Source organism: Gopherus flavomarginatus, chromosome 5 (genome assembly GCF_025201925.1).
Source record: "Gopherus flavomarginatus isolate rGopFla2 chromosome 5, rGopFla2.mat.asm, whole genome shotgun sequence".
NCBI lineage: Eukaryota > Metazoa > Chordata > Testudines > Testudinidae > Gopherus > Gopherus flavomarginatus.
In genome coordinates, this window is record NC_066621.1 from 19,944,246 (window position 1) to 19,968,613 (window position 24,368).

At 51.7% G+C, this 24,368-nt stretch overlaps 1 protein-coding gene across 1 annotated transcript in view; it reads right to left on the reverse strand.

Annotated features, from left to right (window-relative positions):
• The window catches only part of TULP1 (TUB like protein 1), a 36,817-nt gene extending 14,940 nt beyond the window's left edge, over positions 1–21,877 (reverse strand). Inside the window, exons 1-4 of the mRNA XM_050953140.1 lie at positions 21,476–21,877; positions 18,163–18,211; positions 2,834–2,963; positions 1,757–1,914 (exon numbers count right to left, since the gene is read on the reverse strand). Coding sequence (XP_050809097.1) covers positions 1,757–1,914; positions 2,834–2,963; positions 18,163–18,211; positions 21,476–21,522 — 384 coding nt within the window. The 5' untranslated portion in view covers positions 21,523–21,877. The remainder of the gene's footprint in view (positions 1–1,756; positions 1,915–2,833; positions 2,964–18,162; positions 18,212–21,475) is intronic.
• Positions 21,878–24,368: the final 2,491 nt, after the last annotated feature.

Here is a 24,368-nt window from a genome sequence, read left to right on the forward strand (position 1 = left end):
CCTGTCCTGTTCAGAGGAACTTTCCCCCCAGCTGGGGACTAGCTTGGGGCCCACTGGACCTGGACCTACCCATTGCCATATGTCACCCATTGCTTACACCACACCCACCTAGTATCTGGGAGTCTAGTCCGTGCTGGGACTCAAACAAATTTGATCACAAATCCTGGAAAACTGGTTTCTAAACGGCATGGCCAGTCAGTGCAAATGGGATCAATCCAGGTGAGAAGAAGTCATAAAGGTGTGCTTAAAAGCCTACGTAGAAACCTCCAGTCTAGAGGGCTGCTCTGACTTCACTGGGCCCACACTGGGAACCTCCCCCCCCCCCGCTCCCCAAACACATTCAAACCGCTTTGAGAACCAGTTACACCAGCTGAACCAGTTTCAAACCTGGTTGGAAATGCTGGGGTGTTTCCCCCAGTGTAGATCAGGCGCTAGAGCTTTTTACCCCAGGAGTTTACCCTATAGGAAACAGCAGGTTAGAAAATAAAGGCCACTGTATTTGTGTGCAGGATAGTAAGAGAATGTGTGTGTGTGGTGGGTGGGGAGGGGGAAGCCCTGTGGTACAAGGCTGCCACCTAGTGATTGTCTTGCCTCCTGGGCTTTTCCTAGGAGTCTGTGTGGTACATGCATCCCTCGGGGGAGTCCTTTCCAGGGCTGCCCAGAGGATTCAGGGGGCCTGTGGCAAAGCGGGGAAGCTGCGATGCTTGTACTCACCTGGCGGCAGTCCAGGTCTTTGGCGGCATTTTGGCGGAGGGGGACCCTTCAGAAGCTCCACGTCATTGGCAGCACTGAAGGGCCCCCCGCTGCAGAAATGCTGGCCAAAGACCCGAACTGTCGCTGGGCCAGGGCTCTCAGGGCCCCTGTGGGGCCCGGGACCTGGGGCAAATTGCCTCCCCCCCCGGGCAGCCCTGGTCCTTTCCTCTATCCCTCACCTCCTCCCTCCCCTGGAGAGACAGTAACAAGGAATGGAGCAATTGCCCATAGACATCCACCAATGATCAGGAGCTGATGGGTCAGGGTGGGTGAAATATTTGTCTGGAAAATGGACCTGGTGTGCATTAGAGGACAGGTATTAGAATGGGGCCCAAAACTGCAAAAGCCACCTGCCTGTTCTGTGCAGCTGTCCTCTGAAAGCAGAGCCGGGCGTTACTCACCCTATGTGGGGGTTGGGGGCTTTCCCAGCACACGGCCTTTCATTGCCTTTTAGGGGTAGAGGGGGTCGGTTCTCCAGTGGTGCCAAGAGTGTTTTCAAGCAGGCTTTCAGATGGGTTTGGATCAAAAGTGCACAGCGCATGTGGGAAGGCTGGGTTTGGACTGGGATGCAAGGTGCTGTTTTGTGTCTGGATGGAGATTGTGTTGCAGTGTGATTTTTGAATTGTGGGATATGTGCAGGGCTGTGTGCTGGATTGTGAATGCTGTCTGTGTGTGTGGACTGCATTTGCATGGCGTAGTTGTGTTTGGATCGGGTTGTGAGTGCAAAGCAGTTTGCTGGATTGGGAGCACAACGCCAGTGTGCGAGGATTGTGTTTGGCTGGGGCGTGTGGCATAGCTGTGTTTGGATTACCATGGTGATGCGAGGATGTGCTTGCACTGTGGCGTGCAGGCCTGGCTGTTGTGTTTAGGCTGCGAGTGTGTGTGGCTGGATTGTGACACAAGCAGGAGTCTGTGGCCTGTATGCTGGTGTGTGGCTGGTCGTGGCTGTGTGCTAGGGTTGGGTGTGGTGGGCGTGAGGGTGTGCAGCATGCATTAGAGACACCTTCTTACCTTGCTTCTTTTTTGAGGCTTTGGCCACACTGAAATGCGATGTGGGACTTTCCTTCTTCTTCCTGGGCTCTTTGGTGGATTTGGGGTAGGGCTGCTTTTCACTCTCCTCCTCCAGTTTCTCCTCCTTCTTCTCCCTCAGTTTCCTGATAGCTGCATGTGGTGAGAGCGGCCAGAGTGAGGACAGAAACACAGACCAGGACAGGCGGGGAGCTGGCGGGGGGGCGGAAAGGCACTTGCTCAGTGTGGTACGGCTTGGAATGAAGTCAGACTCCACTTACCTCCTAGTGCACTGCGGGAAGGGAGAGTGGATGGGGATGTGTCTCACCGGGGAAGGATGATGGGGTGGGGGAGCATTTGTGTCTGTGAGGCCATGGAAGTGAGTCCCTCAGGTGATCTTCCAGAAAGGGTGGATCAGAGTTGGGAGGGGAGGCTACGGGTGCTGGGAGGGAGAGCTCATATATGGGACCCCCCCTATATTTAGGGGCTTGTGCAGGCATACAGGTGGGGTTGGCCCTGGCTTGTGTCTAGGTCCAAATACGCTTTGCGGGGGTCAATCCCAGAGTACAGACCTGCGTCTTGGAGGCAAAACTTAGGCACTGTGCCAGGCTAAATGCCAGGAGGTGTCTGCATGTGTGCATGGCTGGCCTGGCACTGCTTTGTGGGCAGTACAGCGAGGCACCACCACAGACAGGGGCTCAACCTCTTCTACTGGTAGAGCTCCCTCCAGCAGCTGGTTTCATGCCCTGCAAGGGGTCATGCGCGCTGGACTGCTCCTACCAGCACAGCTGGGATTCTCAAGTCCCAGTCCCAGCATGGGCACTGGCACATAGAGATGGCCGGTGCCTTGTTCTGAGGACAAACCCAAGGCTTTGCTGGCTGCCCCAGTGCTGCTGGAGAGGAGAGAGGCAGGAAGCTGGCACAGAAGGGTAATGCACAGCCCGGAAGGCAGCAGGTGTGGGCTGTGTATGCATGTGTGAGTCAGAGCCCTTCCTGATTTCTTATCACCCCTGCCCGCAGCTCCCAGGGGCTGCCTGTCCCTGGCCGTGGCCAAGCTGCTTACGTCTCTTACTCTGAGAGGGGGCGCTGGACTCCTCTGCCGGGCTCAGGTTGTCCAACTTTTTTACTTTTGATTTCTTGGGCTTGGCTTCCAGCGTGGGCTCCTGGCGCTTCTTCTTCTGCTTCTGCCCCGGCAAGAGGCGCTGGATGGAGGGACACATCATTTACAGGCATGTGAAAGACCCAATAACAGAGCCCCGGCCCTGGAAACCCTACAGTCCACAGGCACAGTCCAGTACAACCCACTGTAATACAGAACATGCGCGAGGGGACCAGAACCCTTCTGCACGGGGGTGCAGTCTGCATAACTGCAATGCTTCCTGGGACAAGTGGGTCTCCACAGAGCCTCAAAGAGGAGGAGCAGGGCAATGGGAGGAAGCAAGAAGGCCACAGTGGGCAGAACAGACAGAGGCTGGAGTGGGCACAGGCAGGGAGCAGTCAGGAGAGAAGGGAAGGGATGTGCAGGAAGGGGAAACTGAGGTGAGAGATCTAGGAGGGAACAGAGCTGCCAGGTGAGGACGAGAAGAACGATGGACCCTGAGAGCAGGAGGTATGCATGCAGGAGAGGGGCAAAGGGTCCAGTACAGAGACAGAGGGAGAGAGAAGATAAAGGAAAAATCAGCCTGGCCCAATCTGTTTGGTGTCTGGGTCTACCTTCAAAACCAGACACACTTGCTGGCTAGCTAAACAGAGATTTTAAAGAAATGCTCCAGTGAAGCACTGGCAAAAGGTGAGGGCCAGGGATGAAGAGGCAGGTGGACGGAGCTAACAGCCCGCAGGGAAGGCACCTAGCTGGCTAAGGGAAGAAATCCCTAACCTAGGCATCCCCCTTGCTGCTTGAAAAAAGCAGTTTTTCCGTAGTGGGTCCCTCCTTCAGCACCTAGAGCCTGATTCCCATTTCACCCAGCCTGGTGTAAATCAGGAGTAACTCTGTTGAAGTAAATGGAGTAACTCTGCTGAAGTAAATGGAGTTATACTGATGTAAAAGCAGTGTGAATGAGATCAGAATCACGTCCGATATCTTTCTCCCATTCTCAAGTCCTCTATTCAGCAATAACATTTTCCCCTCATCGTTTTAAAAAGACGCTGCCAGGGTGGTCCAAAAGGAAAATTTTGTTAGGGAAAATAAGACAATAAAACTTATTTTAATACACTGATTTCTCCTTTTCTTTAACCTTTCCCCCCTTTCTTAACAAAATGAAAAGCCTCGTTGTACAATAATGCGGATTTCTTTTCAATGTGCCCCTGCACCATCTACAACCCAAGCAGTGCCCCATTGTGCTAATGCCTGGGAGCCAATGTGAAATGATCTGATCTGAAATGTCAAAAAGGAAACCACCACTACCAAATAAGAGAATTAGATTTTTAAAATTTCCCCCCATTTTAAACCATTTCAGGGGTTAAAAGAAACACAGGTCTGGACTCCTCTGCCTTTTTTTTTTTTAAATTGAGTGTTTAATCTGACAATGTTCCTTTAAGCGCTAAACATTAACACCTGGATCTTTCCTTCACAGTCATTCTGCCCGCAGGCTGATGTTGAGACATGCAGGGAGCCGGGAGCCAGACAAGCCTTTCCCAGCCGGGGATGGTGGCCAGAGAGTCACAATCGCCTAAAACTCGAACCAGGCTTCTTTATTCCGTTCTTTTCCCTGTCTTCTTTCATAGGCTGCCCTATGGGTGGGGACGGAACTGCACCGTGGTCACTGTTTTTGCCATGGATTTTCCGCTGACATAAGGGGAGAGATGGCCAGCCCTAGAGCCTGACTGATGTACTGCTACAGTCCACGATCAGTGCGGGCAGCAGCCGCGCATGCTGCCTTCATGCCATCCCTACCGGGATCTCCAGAAACCATTGCTAGGCTTGGATGGGTGCTCCAGTTCCAGACTTTTACCTCTGTGTTGAGATGGACAGTTAGTGCCAACTGAGAGGGTGATGTCTGTGTTTAGAAACCCATCCACTACAGCCAAATAGAGCCACCAACTGATTTCACAACCAGCCACTTGGTTGCAACCCTGCTGAAAGGACAGTTACCTGTTCCGTAACTGGCATTTTTCGAGATGTATTGCTCAGGTGTATTTAGGGTGACCAGATGTCCCGATTTTATAGGGACAGTCCCGATTTTTGGGTCTTTTTCTTATATAGGCTCCTATTACCCCCCACCCCGTCCTGATTTTTCACACTAGCTCTCTGGTCGCCCTAGGTGTATTCCACAGTAGGTGTTCGTGCTCACCATGTGCACTGGTGCTGGAAGGTTTTCCCTTAGCAGTACCTGTGAGGAAGGGAGCACAGCTGCAACCCCTGGAGTGGCACCTCTATATCACGCTATAAGATGAGCTGCGCACTCCCCTCACCCTCAATTCCTTCTTGCCAGACAACTCCGACAGAGGGGAAGGAGGGCAAGATGTGGAATACAGTTAAGCAGCACATCTCGAAGAATGCCAGTTACAGAACAGGTAACTGTCCTTTCTTCTTCGAGTGATTGCTCATGTGTATTCCACAGTAGGTGACTCCAAGCTATATCTGATGGAACTGGGTAGGAGTTTAAGGGTTTCCGGGATGTGTTTGGGAGATGATCGCATAATGCGAAGAAACGGTGTGGACAGAGGACCACGTGGCAGCTCTACATATGTCCTGGATAGGGACATGAGCTACATAGGTGGCTGATGAATTAGAATGCGCCTTAACGATAGGTGGCGGGGGAACCCCTGCCAGGTCATAACACGTGAGTATGCATGAGGTGATCCAGGGGAAAGGCGCTGAGTGGAAATTGGTTGCCCCCTCATACGTTCGGCTGACGCAATGAACAGCTGCGAGGATTTCCTAAACGGCCTGGTTCGGTCCAGGTAAAAAGCTAGCATCCTGTGCACATCTAGCAGATGTAGACGGCGCTCCTTGTTGGAGGAATGGGGCTTAGGACAGAGCACCGGTAGGAAGATGTCCTGATACATATGGAAGGTGGAGACCACCTTTGGGAGATAAGCAGGGTGTGGGCGAAGCTGGACCTTATCCTTGTGGAAGACCGTATACGGGGGTTCCGAGGTCAAGGCCCTAAGCTCTGAGACACGACGAGCTGATGTGATTGCAACAAGGAATGCTACCTTCCATGACAGGTGGGACCAGGAACACGTGGTCAAGGGTTCAGAGGGAAGACCTGCGAGGTGGAAGAACATTAGGTTTAGATCCCATTGCGGCACGGGGTGCCTAGCATATAGGAATGAACGATCCAGGCCCTTTAGAAAGCAGGAGGTCATATGGTGGGAAAAGACTGAGTGGCCCTGTACCAGGGAGTGGAAGGCCGATATGGCCACCAAATGCACCCTGACGGAGATGGGAACTAGCCCTTGGGTCCTAAGGGACAGGAGGTAATCGAGAATGAGTTGGAGTGACGTGGACGATGGGGAAGTTCCCCACTCCGCCGCCCACCTAGAGAACCTATACCATTTGGCCAGGTACATCTGTTGTGTGGATGGATTTCTGCTTTCCAATGTAACTCGTTTGACATTCTCCAAACACCTCCCCTCCTCCACATCTAACCATGGAGCAACCATGCTGTCAAGTGAAGTGCGGCCAGGTTGGGGTGGAGGAGGCATCCCTACTCCTGGGAAAGGAGATCCGAGTGAAGCAGAAGCCTCCACAGGGGAGCCGCTAAGAGTTGCAGATGCTGACGGGCCCAATCCAGGGCTATGAGGATGACCCGCATCCTGTCTGCTTTTACTTTCTGCAGGACTTTGCCTATCAGGGGGAGCAGTGGGAAGGCGTAGAAAAGCTGGCCTGATCACCAAAGGAGGAAGGTGTCTGAGATCGCCCCACTTCCTGCTCTTCCCCTGGAGCAGAACTCGGGGCAGCGTCGATTCTGGTCGATTGCAAAGAGGTTGACCTGAGGAGCTCCCCAATCTCGGAAGAGCTGCAGGACGACCTCCCTAGTGGAATGACCACTCGTGTTGGTGGGAAAAAACCCTGTTGAGGTGATCGACTCGCACATTGCGGATGCCAGGTAAGTGGAAGGCTCTCAGTGAGATATTGTGGGCTATACAGAACTCCCATAGGCTCAGGGCTTCCAGGCACAGGGCAGAGGAGTGCATTCCCCATCTGCTGATGTAATGCATTGCAGCCATATTGTCCGTGAGGACTCTGATCATCCTCCTGCAAAGATGCGCACTGAAAGCTACACATGCCAAGCATATTGTCCTGAGCTCCCTGACGTTTATGTGTAGGGACAATTCCGAGGCCGACCATCTCCCTTGGGTTTGAATGTCCCCTATATGGGCTCCCCAGCGCAGGTCCGAGGCAGTGAGAGGAAGACTTCTTGGAAGGGGATCCCTTGCTGCATGTTGCGGACCACCATTGCAGGGCAGCCACTACGTGGGGCGGTAACGAGACAACCTTGTCCAGCCCGTCCCTGATCTGAGAATATTGGGAGGCTAACCAGAGCTGGAGGGGCCTCATTCTGAGCCTAGCATAGCGGGCCATGGATGTGCATGCTGCCATGTGACTGAGGATCTGAAGGCACACCCTCACCATCATCACAGGGAATGCCGTGACTGAGGCGATGAGACCTTTGAGGGTCTCGAATCTGTCCCGGGAAAGAGAGGCTGTCGCCTCTAATGAGTCCAGTAGAGCCCCTATGAATTGTATGTGTTGAACCAGAACTAACATAGACTTGGCCTCGTTCAGCACTAGGCTGAGATCTGCACACATGGACAGAAGTCGTCCCACCTGGGCTTGTTCCTGGGACCGAGAGTTGCCCTTCAGGAGCCAATTGTCCAGGTAAGGGAAAATTTGCACCCCTTTCCCCTGGAGGTAGGCTGCTGCCACCGCCATGCATTTGGTGAAAATCCTGGGGGCCCTGGAAAGGCCAAATGGAAGGACTGTGAATTGGTAATGGTCCCCCCGCCCAGGAATCCGAGGAAACACCTGTGCCTCTCGATAATATGGATATGGAAGTACACATCCTGGAGGTCCAGGGCTGCAAACCAATCCCCTGGGTCCAAGGAGTGGATGATAGAGGCCAAGGATACCATATGGAACTTGTAGTGGACCATAACATTGTTGAGATCCCATAGGTCTAGGATGGGTCTGAGCCCCTCTTTTGCCTTCGGGATCAGGAAATACCAGGAGTAGAAGCCCTTACCCTGGAATTCTACCGGTACCTTTCCACCGCCCTCAGGCAGAGGAGTCGTGCCACTTCCTGGTCTAGGAGGCGGGCATGTTCCGGATCCCTGAGGCTCACCCAGTGTGGGAGGTGGGGGGGTGGGCGGTGAGGTGAACTGCAATATGTAGCCCTTGAGAACAGTGTTGAGGAGAGGTCTGACGTTATATGGGACCACTCCACTTGGAAGGCAAATAAACGGTTGCAGAACACAAACTATTAACTGGGGGGCTTCCCTGGCAACAGGCCCAGTGGCCCCCCGGAAAGAGTCAAAACTGCCTCTTTCCCTGCCTTTTGCCCTTCGAGAGGCCAGGCTGAACGGGACTGATGCTGGGACCTACGTGTCTGTTCCCTCGGTCTCTTAGGCAGGGGTTAGTATCTGCTCCTAGTAGGAGGAGCTGAAGTTTGCGGCCTAGGTTTGTCCTTTGCCAGAGGGATATACAGGCCCAAGGTTTGCAGGGTGGTGCGGGAGTCTTTCATCCCATGCAGGCGGATATCAATTTGGTCCACAAACAATGCTTTCCTGCTGAAGGGAAGGTCCTGCATCAAGGACTGGGACTCCGCAGACAATCTGGACAGGAGAAGCCACGACGCCCTGCGCATGGATATGGCGGAGGCCTTCGAACGGGCTGTCGTGTCTACTGCATCCGATGATGCCTGGAGGGCTGCTTTCGCTGCTGACACTCCTTCCTCTACCAGAGCCCTGAACTCCTTTTTGTCCCGCTCCAGGAGGAGAGGTTCAAACTTTGGTAGGCACCCCCATAAACTGAAGTCATATCGACTCAGAAATGCTTGGTGGTTGGCTACCCTAAGCTGGAAACTTGCAGAGGAATAAACCTTCCTGCCAAAAGTGTCCAGTCTCCTGGCATCTTTGTCCTTGGGGGTGGGTGCGGGCTGACTGTGACGTTCTCAGTGGTTCACTGACTCTACCGCTAGGGAGTTAGGTGTTGGGTGGAAGTACAGGTATTCATGGCCCTTAGCTGGCAAGAAGTATTTCCTCTATGCTTTCCTGGAGATGGGGGGCAAGGAAGCTGGGGTTTGCCACAGTGTAGTCGAGATGTTGCCTACCCTTTGGTGAAGAGGTAGGGCCACCCGCTCGGTGCCAAGGATGACAGTACATTAAGGAGAGAGTCAAATGGCTCCTCCATCTCCTCAGCCTGGAGCTGGAGTTTGGACACCACCCACTTGAGGTGCTCTTGGTGAGCCTTGGAGTCCTCCTGTGGGATGGGCGGTGGTGCTGCTATGGTGTCCTCCGGTGCCAGCGAGGGGACTGGCACAGAGCCTAGGGCATTGGGCAGTACTGGTGGGTTGATCCCCAGGTCAGAGTCCAGGCACAGTGCCGTCAGCTTGGGACCCATTGATTTCTCCCTCTGTCGAGGACGGAAGGTCGAGGGAGCCTGAGACGCTCCGGCCACCAAGCAGGATCACCTTGCCATGGTGTTCCGTGCCATTGCCCAACTTGGGTTCCAGGCGGCACCGTTTGTTCTCGCTGAGCTGTCTGACTTGGAGATGGGCGACTGGGTGCTGATGTGGAAGTCGCCATCGACCACATTGTACTGTGAGTGGCAAGAGCAACGGTGTCCGCGATGGTGCCATCCGTGTGATTGGGACCTCGAGGACGAGGATCGGTACCCATCCAAGGTGCTGCTCCTGTACTCGCCAAGTGGAGGGGACTTCAATCTGTACTGAAGACGCGGTGCCGAGCACCGAGTCTGTTCAGCGTGCCGGTGCCGGGGCTACTGCTGATTCCATTAGGAGAGCGTGAAGCCTAATGTCTCTCTCCTTCTTAGTCAGGGGCTTGAATGGTCTGTAGATCCTACAGCGCTCACTTACATGGGTCTCGCCCAAGCAACAGAGACACTGAGTGTGTGGGTTGCTTCTTGGCATAGAACTGCGACAGGAGTCACACCACTTGAAGCCTGGGGCACGGGGCATGCCCTGAACCCAGACAACTAACTGGAGAAAACTATTTAACTATTGGAAGAACTGTACTTCTAAGGCTAACTAGAGAAGCTGCAGCAAGGCTGGAGCACGAAGTTCCAACTACCTTCACCAGTGTCAAGAAGGAACTGAGGGTGGCGGGAAGTGCATGGCTCCCCTTGTAGTGCGATATACAGGCGCCACTCCAGGGGTCCCAGCGGTGTTCCCCGCCCCCCGTATAGCATGAACACCTACTGTGGAATACACATGAGTAATCACTCGAGGAAGAACTTTCTGGTTCATTACCAAACTGCCATGATTTGGACTGGCAGAAACCATCCACCTCTGTGCTCTTTCATTGTCTCATTCAACCTGCTCCCACTGCATTTCTGTTGTGGTGGTGGATGGGTGGTGGTTGTTTTTTAAACAATCCAGAAATATCCTTCCAAAAATTCCTTGTGCCTCAGGGAAACAGCTTCAAAGAACAAAAGAAAAATCAGATTGGGCCACATTCTTCTGAAAGTTTCTCCTGCCAACATTGTTTTTTGAAGCAAAATTCCCAAGCTGCCATCCTCCCGCTGAACTTTGTACTTTGCCCGCGAGTCTTTCTTGTGCGTAGAGGGCGATGTGGGTTATACTTCTTCCAAAGTCTTCAGGTTGGAGTTTCTCCAAAACCTTTTCTGCTGGAGAATGGAATTCCTGAGAAGGCAGCATCCATCAGCTACAGGAGCAGGCCAATTGGCAGTAGGAATAATTGCCTCCAGCCCCAGAACCAGCACGTTGGAGCAATCTCCCCAACACAATATGAATCTCATTACATGTCAAACCCCTGCCCAGAGCCAATATGATACAGAGGTCAGAGGAGAGTGACGAGGGGCTGCTGGCAAAGAGCTCAGAGTGCTGATGACTTGACCTTCTGGAGAGTTCATGCAGGTCAGTCTCTGGGGTTTAGTGATCACACAGTGTCACTAGCTGTCGAAATACCCAGAGTAAATATGAATGGGAGCACTGCAGCCTTCCCACACACGCTGATGTAAGTCAGGAGAGATTCGTGGGAGCCAAGGGAGTTACCTCAGTGTAAAAGTGGTGGTAATGGGGTCAGAGCCAGGGCCAGGAGGATGTGGGATATGCCTTCGCAGGATGGGCCAAACTATTTGTGATGTGGTGAAGGCCAAGACTATAACAGGGTTCAAAAAAGAACTAGATAAGTTCATGGAGGATAGATCCACCCATGGCTATTAGCCAGGTTGGGCAGGAATGATGTCCTTAGTCTCTGTTTCCCAGAAGCTGGGAATGAGCGACAAGGGATGGATCACTTGATGATTCCCTATTCTGTTCATTCCCTTTGGGGCACCTGGCATTGGCCACTTTCGGTAAGCAGGATACTAGGCTAGATGGACCTTTGGTCTGACCCAGTATGGCCATTTGTTCTTATGGGGAAAGAATGAAGAATTAAGCCAACGGATGGGACCTGGCTACAGGTGAAACATCTCCCTACTCAGCTTCAGAACTGCCAGGCTCGACAGACCAGAGGTCTGTCTAGCTCAGTATTGTGTCTCCGGCAATGGTCGGAATCGGCTGTTTGGCGGAAGATGTAAGAACCCTGCTGGAGGCAGAGGTGGGATATCAAGCCCCCAGCATTGGTCTCATCCTGGTCTCTAAGAGGTTGGCACCTCTGAAGCATGAAGTTGAATATCCCTTCCAGAATCATTGAAATGCAGAGCTGGAAGGGACCTCGAGAGACCTAGTCCAGCCCACTGCACTGAGATGGGACCAAGTAAACCTAGACCAGCCCTGACAGGGGTTTGTCCAACCTGTTCTTAGAAACGTCCAATGATCGGGATTCCACACCTTCCCTTGGAAGCCTATTCCAGAGCTTAAACTACCCTGCCAGTTAGCAAGCTTTTCCCAATAGCTAATCTCCCTTGCTGCAGATTAAGCTTGTTACTTCTTGTTCTACCTTCGGTGGATATGAAGAACAATTGTTACCCATCCTATTTATAACAGCCCTTTGCATATTTGAAGACTGTTACCGGGTCCGTCCGTCCCCAAGTCTTCTTTCCTCAAGACTAAACGTGCCCACTTTTTAAGCTTTCCTCACACGTCAGGTTTTCTAAACCTTTTGTCCATTTTGTCGCTCTCCTCTGGACTCTCTCCAATTTGTCCACATCTTCCCTGAAGTGCAGCACCCAGAACTAGACCCAGGACTCCAGCTGAGGCCTCACCAGTGCCAAGTAGAGTGGGATAAGCTGTAACGCTGCATATTCTTGATATCCATGTGAATAGCCAATCCCTTCTCTGAGCAGAGACAAGAACAACAGAGGCAGGGGCGGCGGGGAGGCGGGGGGCGGTCTTTAAAGGCACAGAGAAGAGTGGGAGTGATAAGGAAACAGGTTTGTGAAAGGAATTGGAGCTCTCACAGCAGTTCCTAGTGGGCAGGTGTCCTCAGCTCAATACACACCAGCTGGTCCTGGTTCCTGGAGATAATGCTCCCCTCTGCAGTCCCTTCAGGCGCACACAGGCACCTTGGTGGTAGAAGTTCACAACTCTGGGACCTATGCTGTACCCACTCTGGGGATACAGGGAGGGTTTCAGTCTGCAGGGCTGGCAATACCTTTGCTTTAAAATAAAGGCGAACGGGACCAGGGGGTTTAGCCAAATTCAAGAAAGTTAAGTCCATTAATGGCTATTAGCCAGGATGGGTAAGGAATGGTGTCCCTAGCCTCTTTCTATCAGAGGATGGAGATGGATAGCAGGAGAGAGATCACTTGATCATTACCTGTTAGGTTAACTCCCTCCGGGGCACCTGGCATTGGCCACTGTCAGAAGACAGGATACTGGGCTAGATGGACCTTTGGTCTGACCCAGTATGGCTGTTCTTATGTACCATTGAAATGAACGGAAGCTGTGTGTCTAAGTCCCTGTGTCAGCACTGAAACTCTCAGCCGAGCAGCTGAAAGATTTTGAGGGTAGAACCTGCCTTGTGTCCAGTCGCTAGCTAGGACTATCTCTCTCGCCGAGAGAGGACGGCATAGAAATGGGTCCAAGCCTAAACTCAGCTCCAAACCTCGCCTAGCTCCTGAGGAAGCCTGACTCTAGATGTAAAAGCTCAGGCCTGTCTCTAACTAAACAACACAATGACAGAGCAGGGAGGGGCAGCTGAGAGACACTTACTCATGTCAGAGTCTGTATCGCGTCCATCACAGTAGTATCTGGGTGCGTTCCCAGAACAAAACAAAACCAATGTTGTCTCAAAACCAGGCCAGTTCCTGCCTTTGCACTGCACCTGCTAGCAAAATAATACTGGTGTGTGAAGCACGGACTGTGTGTGTATGTGCACCCCTCCAATGGCACAAATTTAGTTTTTAGGAACCAACAGGGTCTGATTTCCAGGGGAGGACTCTTTGGAGAAAGGAATAATCTGGCTTTCGTTCTAATCACAGGCCTGTTGTTTCTTTGCTCATCTGGTTATCACAGCACTAATAGCTTTCTGCCCTTCTGTCTTGCCCACTCTGAGGATCTTTGAACTCTTTATAAATGCCTTCTAACACAGGCATTACTTCACAAATGTGATTAAATGAAGAGTTAATGAGCCTCAGATGTGGTTGCCCCATCTCAATAAAAAATACATTGGAACTGGAAAAGGTTCAGAAAAGGGCAACAAAAATGTTTAGGGGTATGGAACGGCTTCCATATGAGGAGAGATTAATAAGACTGGGACTTTTCAGCTTGGAAAAGAGATGGCTATGGAGAGAGATGATAGAGGTCTATAAAATCATAACTGGTGTGGAGAAAGTAAATAAGGACGTGTTATTTACTCTCTCTCATAACACAAGAACTAAGGGTCAGCATATGAAATTAATAGGCAGCAGGTTTAAAACAAATAAAAGGAAGTATTTCTTCACACAATGCACAGTCAACCTGTGGAACTCCTTGCCAGAGAATTTTGTGAAGGCCAAGACTATAACAGGGTTAAAAAAAGAACTAGATAGATTCATGGAGGATGGGCAGGGATGGTGTCCCAGCCTCTCTTTGCCAGAAGCTGGGAATGGGTGATGGGGATGGATCACTTGATGATTACCTGTTCGGTTCATTCCCTCTGGGGCACCTGGCATTAGCCACTGTGAGAAGACAGGATACTGGGCTAGATGAACCTTTGGTCTGACCCAGTATGGCCGTTCTTATGTTCTTTCAGCACGTGGCAGATTCAAGAACAGAACCCAGGAATGCTGGCTCATGTGCTCTTCTACTCCCTGCAACTAAGCTAGGGGTTTGTACTGACAGTATCTACATTTGTGTTACCTCTATCATGGGCACAACATTTTAAAAACCATAGAAACAAATTTTGGATGGAAAACCCCTTTGGCCCGTCAACCTAATTGAGCCTCCATTTCACAGAAGGACAGCTCCACCTCTCCACCCATGTAGCCAGAGATGTTGGGAGCTTTGAAGTAATTCTCCATTCTTGCCTTAAATTCTCAGCTTCTACCATTCTTTGCAGATTTGTTGTGTGCAGTGTTGTAGCCGTTTTGGTCCCAACAGGACATGAGAGAGACAAGGTAGTTATGGTGATATCTTTGATTGGACCAACCTCTGTTGGTGAGAGAGACAAGCTTTCAAGCTTATACAGAACTCTTCAGGTTTTTTTCAGATTCTTGCAGGTTAGTTGACAGTTCAGCGAGCTTTCTTCTCAGAGAAGGAGCCTCTCCAGATATCTAATCTCATGTCACCCAGGTCTCAGAGCAGGTGGGCTTCTATCTTCTTCTGGTTGAACATGTGGGTCCTTAGGAATATAGGAACTACCTGACTTGATCAGACCATCTAGCTCAGGATCCTGGCTCCAACACTGGCCAGCATCAGCTGCATCAGAGAAAGGAGCAAGAAACTCTAAAGTGAGCAGTTATGGGACAACCTGCCCCTAGGGGAAGTTTCCTGTTGACCCCCAGTGGTGAGAGGTTGGCCTCGGCCCTGAAGCAGGAGGGTTGATGGCCATTCCAAAACTATTCTAAATCTAAATAACCTCATTATCCATACAACTATTCCAGGGGTCGGCAAAACTTTCAGAAGTGGTGAGCCATGTCTTCATTTATTCACTGTAATTTAAGGTTTCACATTCCAGTAATACATTTTACATTTACAGAGGCTGGCAGATGGAACCTCAGACGGGCAGTGGGCTGAGCAGACTGGCTGCTGGGATTCCAGGCCAGCAGTTGGCTGAGTGGCTGAGGCTGGGAAGGAAAGCCTGGGCTGATTAGGGAAGGTAGGCTCAGCTGTGGCCAAGCCCCAATCAGGCCGAGCTGGTCCCTATAAAAGGCTGTGAGCCAGAGGCCCAGGGGAGAGTCTCTCTGGCTGTAGAGGGGGATGGGCTTGGCTACAGGGACCTGAGCAGAGTACCTGAGTGGAGCAGGGCTGGGGAAAGTTTGAGGAGCTGGGGAGCTCCAGCCTGGAAAGCTCCAGGCTGCGGCCTAGCGTTGGGCCAACAGGTACTGGGGGTTGCAGAGGGCAGGCCAGAGGTAGGTCAAGGCAGCAGGTCCAAACCCTCCTTGCCAGTGATGACTGGCTGATACTGCAGTCTGCCCCAGTGAACGGGGGCTAGATGGAGACTTGGCTATAGCCAAAACTGAGGCAAAGTGGGGGTAGTGGGTTAGGGGTTCCCCAGGGAGGGGAGACCCAGATTGGAGGGGTTACTGCCAGTGGGCAGCACCCGCAGCTCAAAGGGAACCAAGGTCCTGGGAGGGACATGGGGACCAGAGGACAGGCGGATCACTGGCCTGCAGAGGGCGCTCTGGAGGCTGGAATGAGCTAATTCCCAGGAGTTACCAGAAGGGGGCACCGCAGGTGTGAGTCCTCTCCTCTACAAAGCTCTTTCACCTACACAACACCTGCAGAGAAGGGATAACTTCCCTGGGAAGGACGTTTCAGCCACTCACTAGACCAGGATGCTTTCTCAAGTGTGTTCCATGTATTGTAACGAACACGGCCACCATGTGGGTGTTTCAGGTGAGCGTGGGAGGCCATTCCCCCTGGCCCCGCATAATCACGGTGCTCAGACGTTCATCTACAGTGGAGATTGTGAAGGAGGAGTCTTGCTTCGCAGCCAGGGAGTGACAGGAGGAGCCTGTGCTAAAGACGATTAGGGTCCTATGGAAGAGTGGTGGCAGGTAAAGAGATTTCAGTGACTGGTGTCCAGAAATAGCTTGTGAGAACCAGTTCCTCTGGGACTGAGGTCACCCAGAGCCAGAGCACAGAGGAAGTAGATGGATTAGGTGTACCACACCTAATCCCATTGAGCCGGGGCTATAAATAATGAGGATTCATCAGATGGAGACCACATGGCTTGGCAATTAGCTAGATAATAAAACATTTGGGAAGTAGGTGCTGATTTAGAGCCCGCAGCCTGATGCAAGGTGATGTAAGTAACACCGGCTGCAGCCTCTTGCTGGAGTATTCGCCATTAGATCAAATCACCTTTCACGTCCCCACCTACAAGCTGCTCTCCAGTGGTTTCATTCTGGGCTGCTGCGTGGGCTGGAGCTAATTATAAATTGATACTGAAATGAAAAAGGAAACAAACAGAGTAGGTCTGAGTCACTTCAATGAAATAGCGCCATATTGTGATAATTTACCATCTCCTGGGACATTTTGCAAGAGAAGGGGTGTGATCTCCATTGCCCTGGCCAGATTGCATCTGCCTCCCTACTTTCTCCTGTAGCTTCAACGGGCTACCAGTTTCTCCTTCCCCAAACTGCCATGTGTTGTTGCTGTGTGCTGTTAAACAGCAGATGTGTTGCACCCCAGAGGTGGTCACCCTTGCAGGATGTGCAAAGTAATTTGTGCTCCAACAAGTTCCGTAGCGCTAGTGGTGAGGATGATATTATCCAGTCTACTGAGAAGGTAAGGCCTTTGCTCTGAGTTTTCATTCCAGAGAGTTTATATATATGCAATACACTGGTTTAAAAAGATTTTGATGACAGAAACTCTTCAAGCTCCATTTGGATGAAAATTAGAAGATCACTGTCAGATCCTAATGAGAAAAGCAGCTCCCTGTCTGTTTTTGCTCTGTCGACCATGGCATACAGTTCAAACAGAAGAGGAGATTTGGGTAGGCAGAACACAATTACCTTTATTGGAATAAGACCTTCCAGGCCAAGTTTCAGCTGTAAACCAACTGTTACGAACCACTGGACAGAGGAGCATGTTGTCACAGAAACACTGACAGACCCATAAGCGTCAGAATGGGGCTGCCAGCTGCTGCTGCCACGGATCAGAAAGCGTTCCACCCATTGAGGAGTCATGTATAGCTCAGCCCAGACCTTGAGATAGGCATGGAGCAAGGAATTGACTTGCCCCAGGCTACGCGCCGCAGCTACCGGAGCCAATCCTGATGCCACCAATGCAGACGCTCTGATTCGAGTGCCCGCAGTGAGCGGGCAGCATGCGAGATGAAAGACGCGGACTGATTTCCCTGCTGAATTTGATTTTGAACACCATTGTAAGCTGAAGCCACGTGAGCTCTGCCATAGCTTTGGCCCCACCAATCAGCCATATCTAAACCATTTTTTTTCAGCTTCTCTAAAATAACCTCAGTAATCACTGTCTTGCTTTGGTGTGGAGGGCAATGAAATCTGCAAAGCATTAAAGAGGGCTCTGAATGGTCCATTTGGGGCTCTTGTTGGAAGGAAAGAGCAACAAAACAAAACAAAGAATGAGGTCCTGTACATGCCTGGTTCCACTGGAATCATTTGAACCCCCGTTCACATGGGCCCGCTCAGGCCCCAAGTTCAGAGCTGGACCAGAATTTAGCCAAAGTCTTGGCTGTGGGTGGTGTAGGGGAACCAGCTGGGGTCACACTCGCATGGGTGTGTTTGGGTAGAACCCACCAGTACAAACTCCAGAGAGGGCAGCGTGTCATTCCCAAAACTCACCGTTAGTTCTAAGAGCCTCATATACAAACACAACTGCTTTGAGCACAAGAGACTGGAGAGTCCCTCCGTTCTGGGCTCACAACCCATACCCCCAGTCTAGACCATCTCTGTAAAACACTGTCACAGTCACAATTATCTTCCCAGCCCTGCCAGCAGGCTCAGTCCAGGAACACAAACACAGATCGGTACCCGAAGCAGACGGCAAGTCTGAATCTCCTGCATTCTCATCAGCTACTCTCAGAAACTGTGTGAGTTACTGCCGTGACGGGAGCCAGAGGAAAACCGAAGGTAGGCAGATGTATAGGGGCTTAGCATTAGGCAGGAGAAGTGTGGGAAGATTTTCTTACCTGCTTGTTAAGTTTCTGCTTCTGGGGGCTCCCGGGTTCCTCATTCACGCTGTGAGGGGAAAAACAGTGCAATGAGATGAGGGCCTGTGTTTCCAAAAGCGACGATGACTTTGCATGGCTCTGTTTTCGAGGGCCCACCTGGAGTGGCCTTAAAGGCCGTGCTTAATTTGTGCCAGGGCCTGGCAGTTCCGAGCCCCGGCACCTCTGGGCCTGCTGCATCACTTATGGATGTAAAAAAATTGCTTGAGCCCTGGCATGCCTTTCATTACAAATTAAGCGCTGCTTAAAAGGGCTTGATTGTCAGAGGATGGATGCTCAGTGCTGTCTCACATAGCATGCCCCAAGCTGGGCTCCCAACCGTGGAAGCAGCTGAAGTCACCAGTCCCATTAGAAAATCGTGCAGAGGGAAACAAACAAACATTGACCCTTGGGTTTACATCAATCCCAGCTGAGAGAGAGAGAGAGAATCCACTGCCTACTCGCACTCCCCCATATGCTCCCTGCCCACTTCTTTCTTCTGGGGCTAGAGGGAACACACCTCTGTACCAAGTGGGCATTCTGTAGACTGGCGTATTACAGGTCCCTAACCCAGGATCTCTGAGCGAGAGGTGGACAATCCACAGAGGTGCCCTGTGTGCCCTTCTAAGTTGCCACATGCTGTTTCCTATCCCCTTTATTTCCCACTGGTTTCAGTTCCCATTCCCATTCTTGCCTGTTCTTCTGGCTGCTCCCAGCACTTGTGGCTGTTTGTCACGGGAACAGAGAATTTGGGAGTGTTTACAATAGAAGAACCAGCAAACAGACCTCTAGCAAATCCAGCTGCGCAACAAGGTAGTTCTGGGACACCCAGAAAAGCTGCACCAGCTGTTAAGGCTCTCAGGGGGAGGGAGGGAGGGAGGGAAGGAGATTCTGCTTCTAGTTTAGCCCAGAAAGTCCTAATGCTGCTCAGAGCTGGAGATGTGGAGTGGGGTAAGCGATGGCAGATGGGATAGACCAGCAGTGCTCAGGCTGCCACGGCACCATTGGTAAAACATCTCTGAACAGAAATTGCCACTGTCCTCTGGAGAGGTGACCCTCTCATTCCAGCAGATGGCACTGCAGCCTGTCAGTGTAGCTAGCAATGTTTGTTGTTAAATACTAATTACACACACACACACACACACACACACACACACACACACACACACACACACACAGTGGCTGTTGGGGAGAGGGATCCTTTGGTAGGCTTGTGGCTCAGTGGTCAGGCAGAGGAACCCCTGCCGGCATGGGTTTTGTGCATTTTCAGACCAGAAGAGATCAACCAGCCTGACGTCCTGCCTAACCCAGGCCAGAGGATTTCAGCAAGTGACTGATTCGTGCATCAAGCCCACGAGTGCTGGCTGAGCCAGAGCAGATCTTTTAGAAAGAGACACCCAGCCTGGATTTAAACACCCTGTCCCATCCCCAAGTAAGATATTCTAGGGGTTAATCACCTCACTGGTAAAATAATCAATACATAGATATAAATTTCACCTCATTTCTACTCTGAATTTATGTAGCTCCAACTTCCGGCCATTGGATCGTTGTCTGCGAGATTCAGAAAGCTTCTCTCCCGTTAGGTACGTACAGACAGTGATCAGGTTACCTCTGAACCTACCCCTTTGGCAAACTAAATGGATTGAGCTGATTTAGTCTCGCTGCAGAGGCAGGTTTTCCAGAGCTCAGTAATTCTTGTAGTCCCCCCGCCCCCCAAATCTGTCAACATCCTTTTTGAATTGTGATGATCCTTCCAGCCAAGGACGGACAGAACCCCTTTCAGAGCCTGGCAATGCCAGAGGGGGTATTGCTGATCCCTGAAAAATATCTCGGTTATCACCAGCCCAGGAACAGATGTTCGGGTCTCTGACATGGCAGGCGGTAGCCAACCCTTGGTCCTGTCTGGCCCATTGCTGCTAGTGGAGATGGTGAATGTCAGATTACTAGTTCACTCTCTCCTGGGTTTTGGAGCAAGCATCTGTTTGCAGTCTTACAGATTGCTGCTCTTTTTGGAATGGTCTAAGAAGCCATCAGCTGGCCCAAGAAAATTCTGCAGGCCTCTCGTCTAACTCAGATGTCTGCAGTCCATCAGAGCAGCCATCTGAAATGCCCAGTATTCTGCTGCAGCGTTTCCTGGGGGACATATAGGAGTCCAATGAATATGCTGGCTAAGGCAGCAGCAAAGCACACATCCAGAGCATGCCAGTGACTGAGTATACGCTCGGCTGCGTAGGGACTCAGGTAATAGCTCTGTTCTCCCAAATACAGCCAGCCTATCTGGTAGGTGAGCCTGATGACAAAAGATACCTTAGCACAGTGTTTCCACGCAGCCAGCCCCGCCAGACCCCTCCCAAGCAGGAAACCTGCGAAGCAAACCCCACCCCCCGCAAGCAATCCCTGTTTTTCACTCTTTGTTCAACAGACTCTGCCTGCTTACAGCTGGTGGAAATTTTCCGATGGGAGGGTTTCCCGTAGGAACAGGGCAAGTTTAGTCGAAACCAAAACCTTTCCTGTTTTGATTTCAATGACAATTTCAATGGGCACAAAGTCAATAAAACACATTTTGTGTCAACAGCATCATTTCAATTCATTCCATTCAGATTCGTAAATTTGAATTTGAATAGTAATGTGATATTTATATCTATATCATACAGCATCATGTTTTGACATAACTGAAAAACTTTTTGATGGCCCTGAATGGACAATGTTTTAGAATTTTCATTATCTGGCCAATTGCATCTCGTTCTTCCGATTCCAAATGATTAGCCCCTCCCTCCAAAATATTGACATTTCCCACAGAATGGAAATTTCCCTCGCTGGCCAACTCTAGGTCTGCTGACTGATGACTGTAGAGTATCCCTTCCCACAGGAGAAAGTGGGATGGGATCTCCCCAGGACAAGATTGAGGTACACCGATAGAATGTGGGGGAACCCTAAAATGGTAGGCTCCCATTGGGGTCCACGGGAAAGCCTCTCTCATCTTCCATAAAGCTTTGGATGAGGCCTTGAATGAACATGGAGAGACTGGTTTCCTGGAGAGCAATGTTCCTCCAAGTCAGGGGTAGGGTCTACACTGGGGAGACCCCTGTGTTTGATCGAGGCAATGCTCCCTGACTGCTCAGGGGTAGAGAAGCGCTGAGGCTACAAACCCCCCCCAGGCTGCAGTATTCCACTGTGACCTTGGAGCCTGATCTTCAGACAAAACTAACCCCTCCCCCGCCACCTTCCCCCTACAAGCAGGACTATGTCAAATATGTGTGTGAGCAGCCCGAGGCAGAAGGAACCGAACACTCACCTGTCTGAGGTCCATACCTCACGCAGGATCTCTGACTGAAGGGGCATGGCAAGCTGCCGGTGGGGCTCTGGCTCACGGGGAAGAGAGGCTGGGCCGCAGACCTGGAGCACAAAGTCACCTTATTGGCAGATGCAAAGCTGGAGCACTCCCTGCTCCTCCTCCAGATGTTTGTCCTCTCCGGCACAGACTTGAAAACGGTGCACACAGACGGGGTGGATTTTAAATGCAAGATGTGACCATCTACAGATTTGACCCTGTCTGGCTGGGGAATCCCCGCTCCAGCTTGCCCGTTAATCTGCCCCAGAGAATCCTGGGGAAGCCTCACAACATTCGCTTATTTTGATGGAGTCGATTAGCCGATCAAATTCATTTTCTCTGGTACCCACCACCCAGCCTTCAGTGCAGGCAGGTCTGCGTAGCACTTCGGCGGCCACGGACAGCCACAGAGATGATTAACTTTTTATTTATCTTGAAACTCTGTAATAGGATTTCAGGGGCTCAGGGCCAGGCAGCCAGGCCTCTGGGGAGGTTCTACAGAATGCAGCAGCTGTCACAGTAATTCATTCAAACAGGGCCAAGGGAGCTTGATGGATCACACAATATACCGCTGTGACTCCGGATGAGTGAGTGTAAAACGCATGTGTGCCATGCACAGAGAGAGACACACAGACAGACAGCGTGTGTGCGTATAAAGGTAGTGAGTGCAAGTGTGCATGTGTACAGCACACCAGAATTTCAATGACACCTCTCTGTGCTCAACAAAAGCTGGAGCAGGGCATGCCAGGCTGGGATGGAAAGAGAAGGGAGCTGAAGTCTGATATATGATCAGCTATAGAAGCCGGGCCATTCACAGGGGAGATGTCGCTGTGGGTTCGTTTCCACTGCGATCTGAGGCGTGACTGCAGCATGCGTAGTACCAGACTAGCCTTCATCTTGCTAGCTCCAATAACAGCAGCAGCGGCGGCACAGGCTGGACAAGCCTATGAGGGATACGTGCTGGAGCAGCACTAGCAGGGAAGCTAAAGCAGGACAGGCTGGCTGCATAGATTTCAAGGCCAGAGAGCCCATTCTGAACACGTTGTCTGAGCGTCTGCATTTCCCGGAGTTTACTGCGGTGTGACAGAGTCCGGTCTGCCTCCCCATCGATTCCCACCGTATAAACCACTGACACTCAGCGGAGTTCCATCAGCATGAAACCCACACAAGAGGCAAACCAGGTCTAGGATCTCTTTGGGTCAGTTACCCCTCACCCTCTCTGGCATCACAGAACACCACGCCCCCATCCCCATATGCCCACAGTGCAAGCGGAGGTGTGGCTGCAACTTCCTTCTAGCGTGGCTACCTGCAGACAAAGCCCTCAGCATTGCTGGGTAATCAGTGCTAATGATTCCACCCACGTGACCCCTTCCTCCCCCCATTTTGGTGGGCTGATGCCATCGACACAGGAAGGTTCAGCTTAAACATGAGCAGGGAGCAGGGGGCTGGGCAAGCTATTCTGGGAATTCCAGCCCCACATCGCTCAGCCTTGAGACAAGGGATTTCAACCTTGATCTACTTAGGAGAAACACAACCTGACTGAGCTGGGCCCCTGATGTAACTGCCCTGGCACACAGACGCCGTCCTGTGGCCTAGAATTGCTGTGGAAGATGATACCGTGGATCCTGGTTCTGCATTGGCTTACCTCTGTTCCTAGGGGAGTGGAGTGCGGCTGGCATGCACAACTGCACGACATAGAGCATCAGGGCTACAACAAACTGTATCTTCGGCTACTTTACGGCGTCAAGCCCCACAGGCAGGGGGCCTGGTTCTGTGTAGCTAATCCCTTTACCTAACTATGCCACGCTCAGCCTTTTGCATAGTCAGCCCCCGCTTTCCGCTAGCAGAAGCCGAGCTTGCAAGACCTGGTCGCAATGAGTCTGTCTGCACTGGGGTTCCAGCCACCGGGGCCGGATTAACCCATAGGCTAATAAGGCTACAAGCCTTAGACCCTACTGGTCAAGCAGGGGGTGCAGCCGGGGCCAGGTGAGGGGAGAGCTTGCTCACGCAGCCCTGCTGGAGCGCTCCTGCCAGCAGGAAAGGCAAAGCAGCCCCCTGTGGATTGGCAGGAGCTCAGGCCACCGCCTGCTGCTGCGGCGCCCCCCGCTGTAGGAACACACTGACAGGGATCCGGTTAACACTGGTGATCGGACACTAAAAATCCGGTTACCATGGGAACCCATTGTTGTGTGTAAGCAGAGTCAGGATAAACTCTACCCTGACATCTGGTGGAAAGAATTTCAGAGAGTGTATTTGCATAGGCACGCCTACCCTATCCCAGACTGCTGAGCTGTGGGACTGCTCGGTGACAAATGACTCACCCTCAGTTGGGTGGTACTTGCTAGACAAGGGACATGGGTTCCAAACCCAGTGAATTGAGAGAGGCTGGGGACAGGTGTCTGTGCCTGGTGGTGCAGGCTCCTTGTGGAGCCAGAAGCACCAGTTCCACCCCCTTCTCTCTCCACTGTGGAATGTCAGAGTTGATTTTTTTTATTCCCTCAAGAATCTAAGTACAGGTTACTGAGCTGAATGCACTAGCACTGGGGCTCCCCTACTAAGAGCTGAGATCACTAAGAGTTGAAATCACTAAAGAGCTGAAATTACTGAGCTGAGAGCACTGAGTACTGTGCTAACTAGTGGGGGAGCCTGAAGATATACTGTGGAACAGAGTGGCTGGCGGAGTGGAGCAGTTGTGGGGACGGCTGGAGCAGATCAAGGGACAGCTGGTGGCAGCGGAGCGGCTGGCAGAGCGGAGTAGCTGTGGGACGGGTGGAGCGGCCCACAGAGTGAGCGGAGCCGAGCAGTTTGCAGGGAGAACTGGAGCAGCTCATGGAGCAGAGCAGCTGGTGGAGCGGAG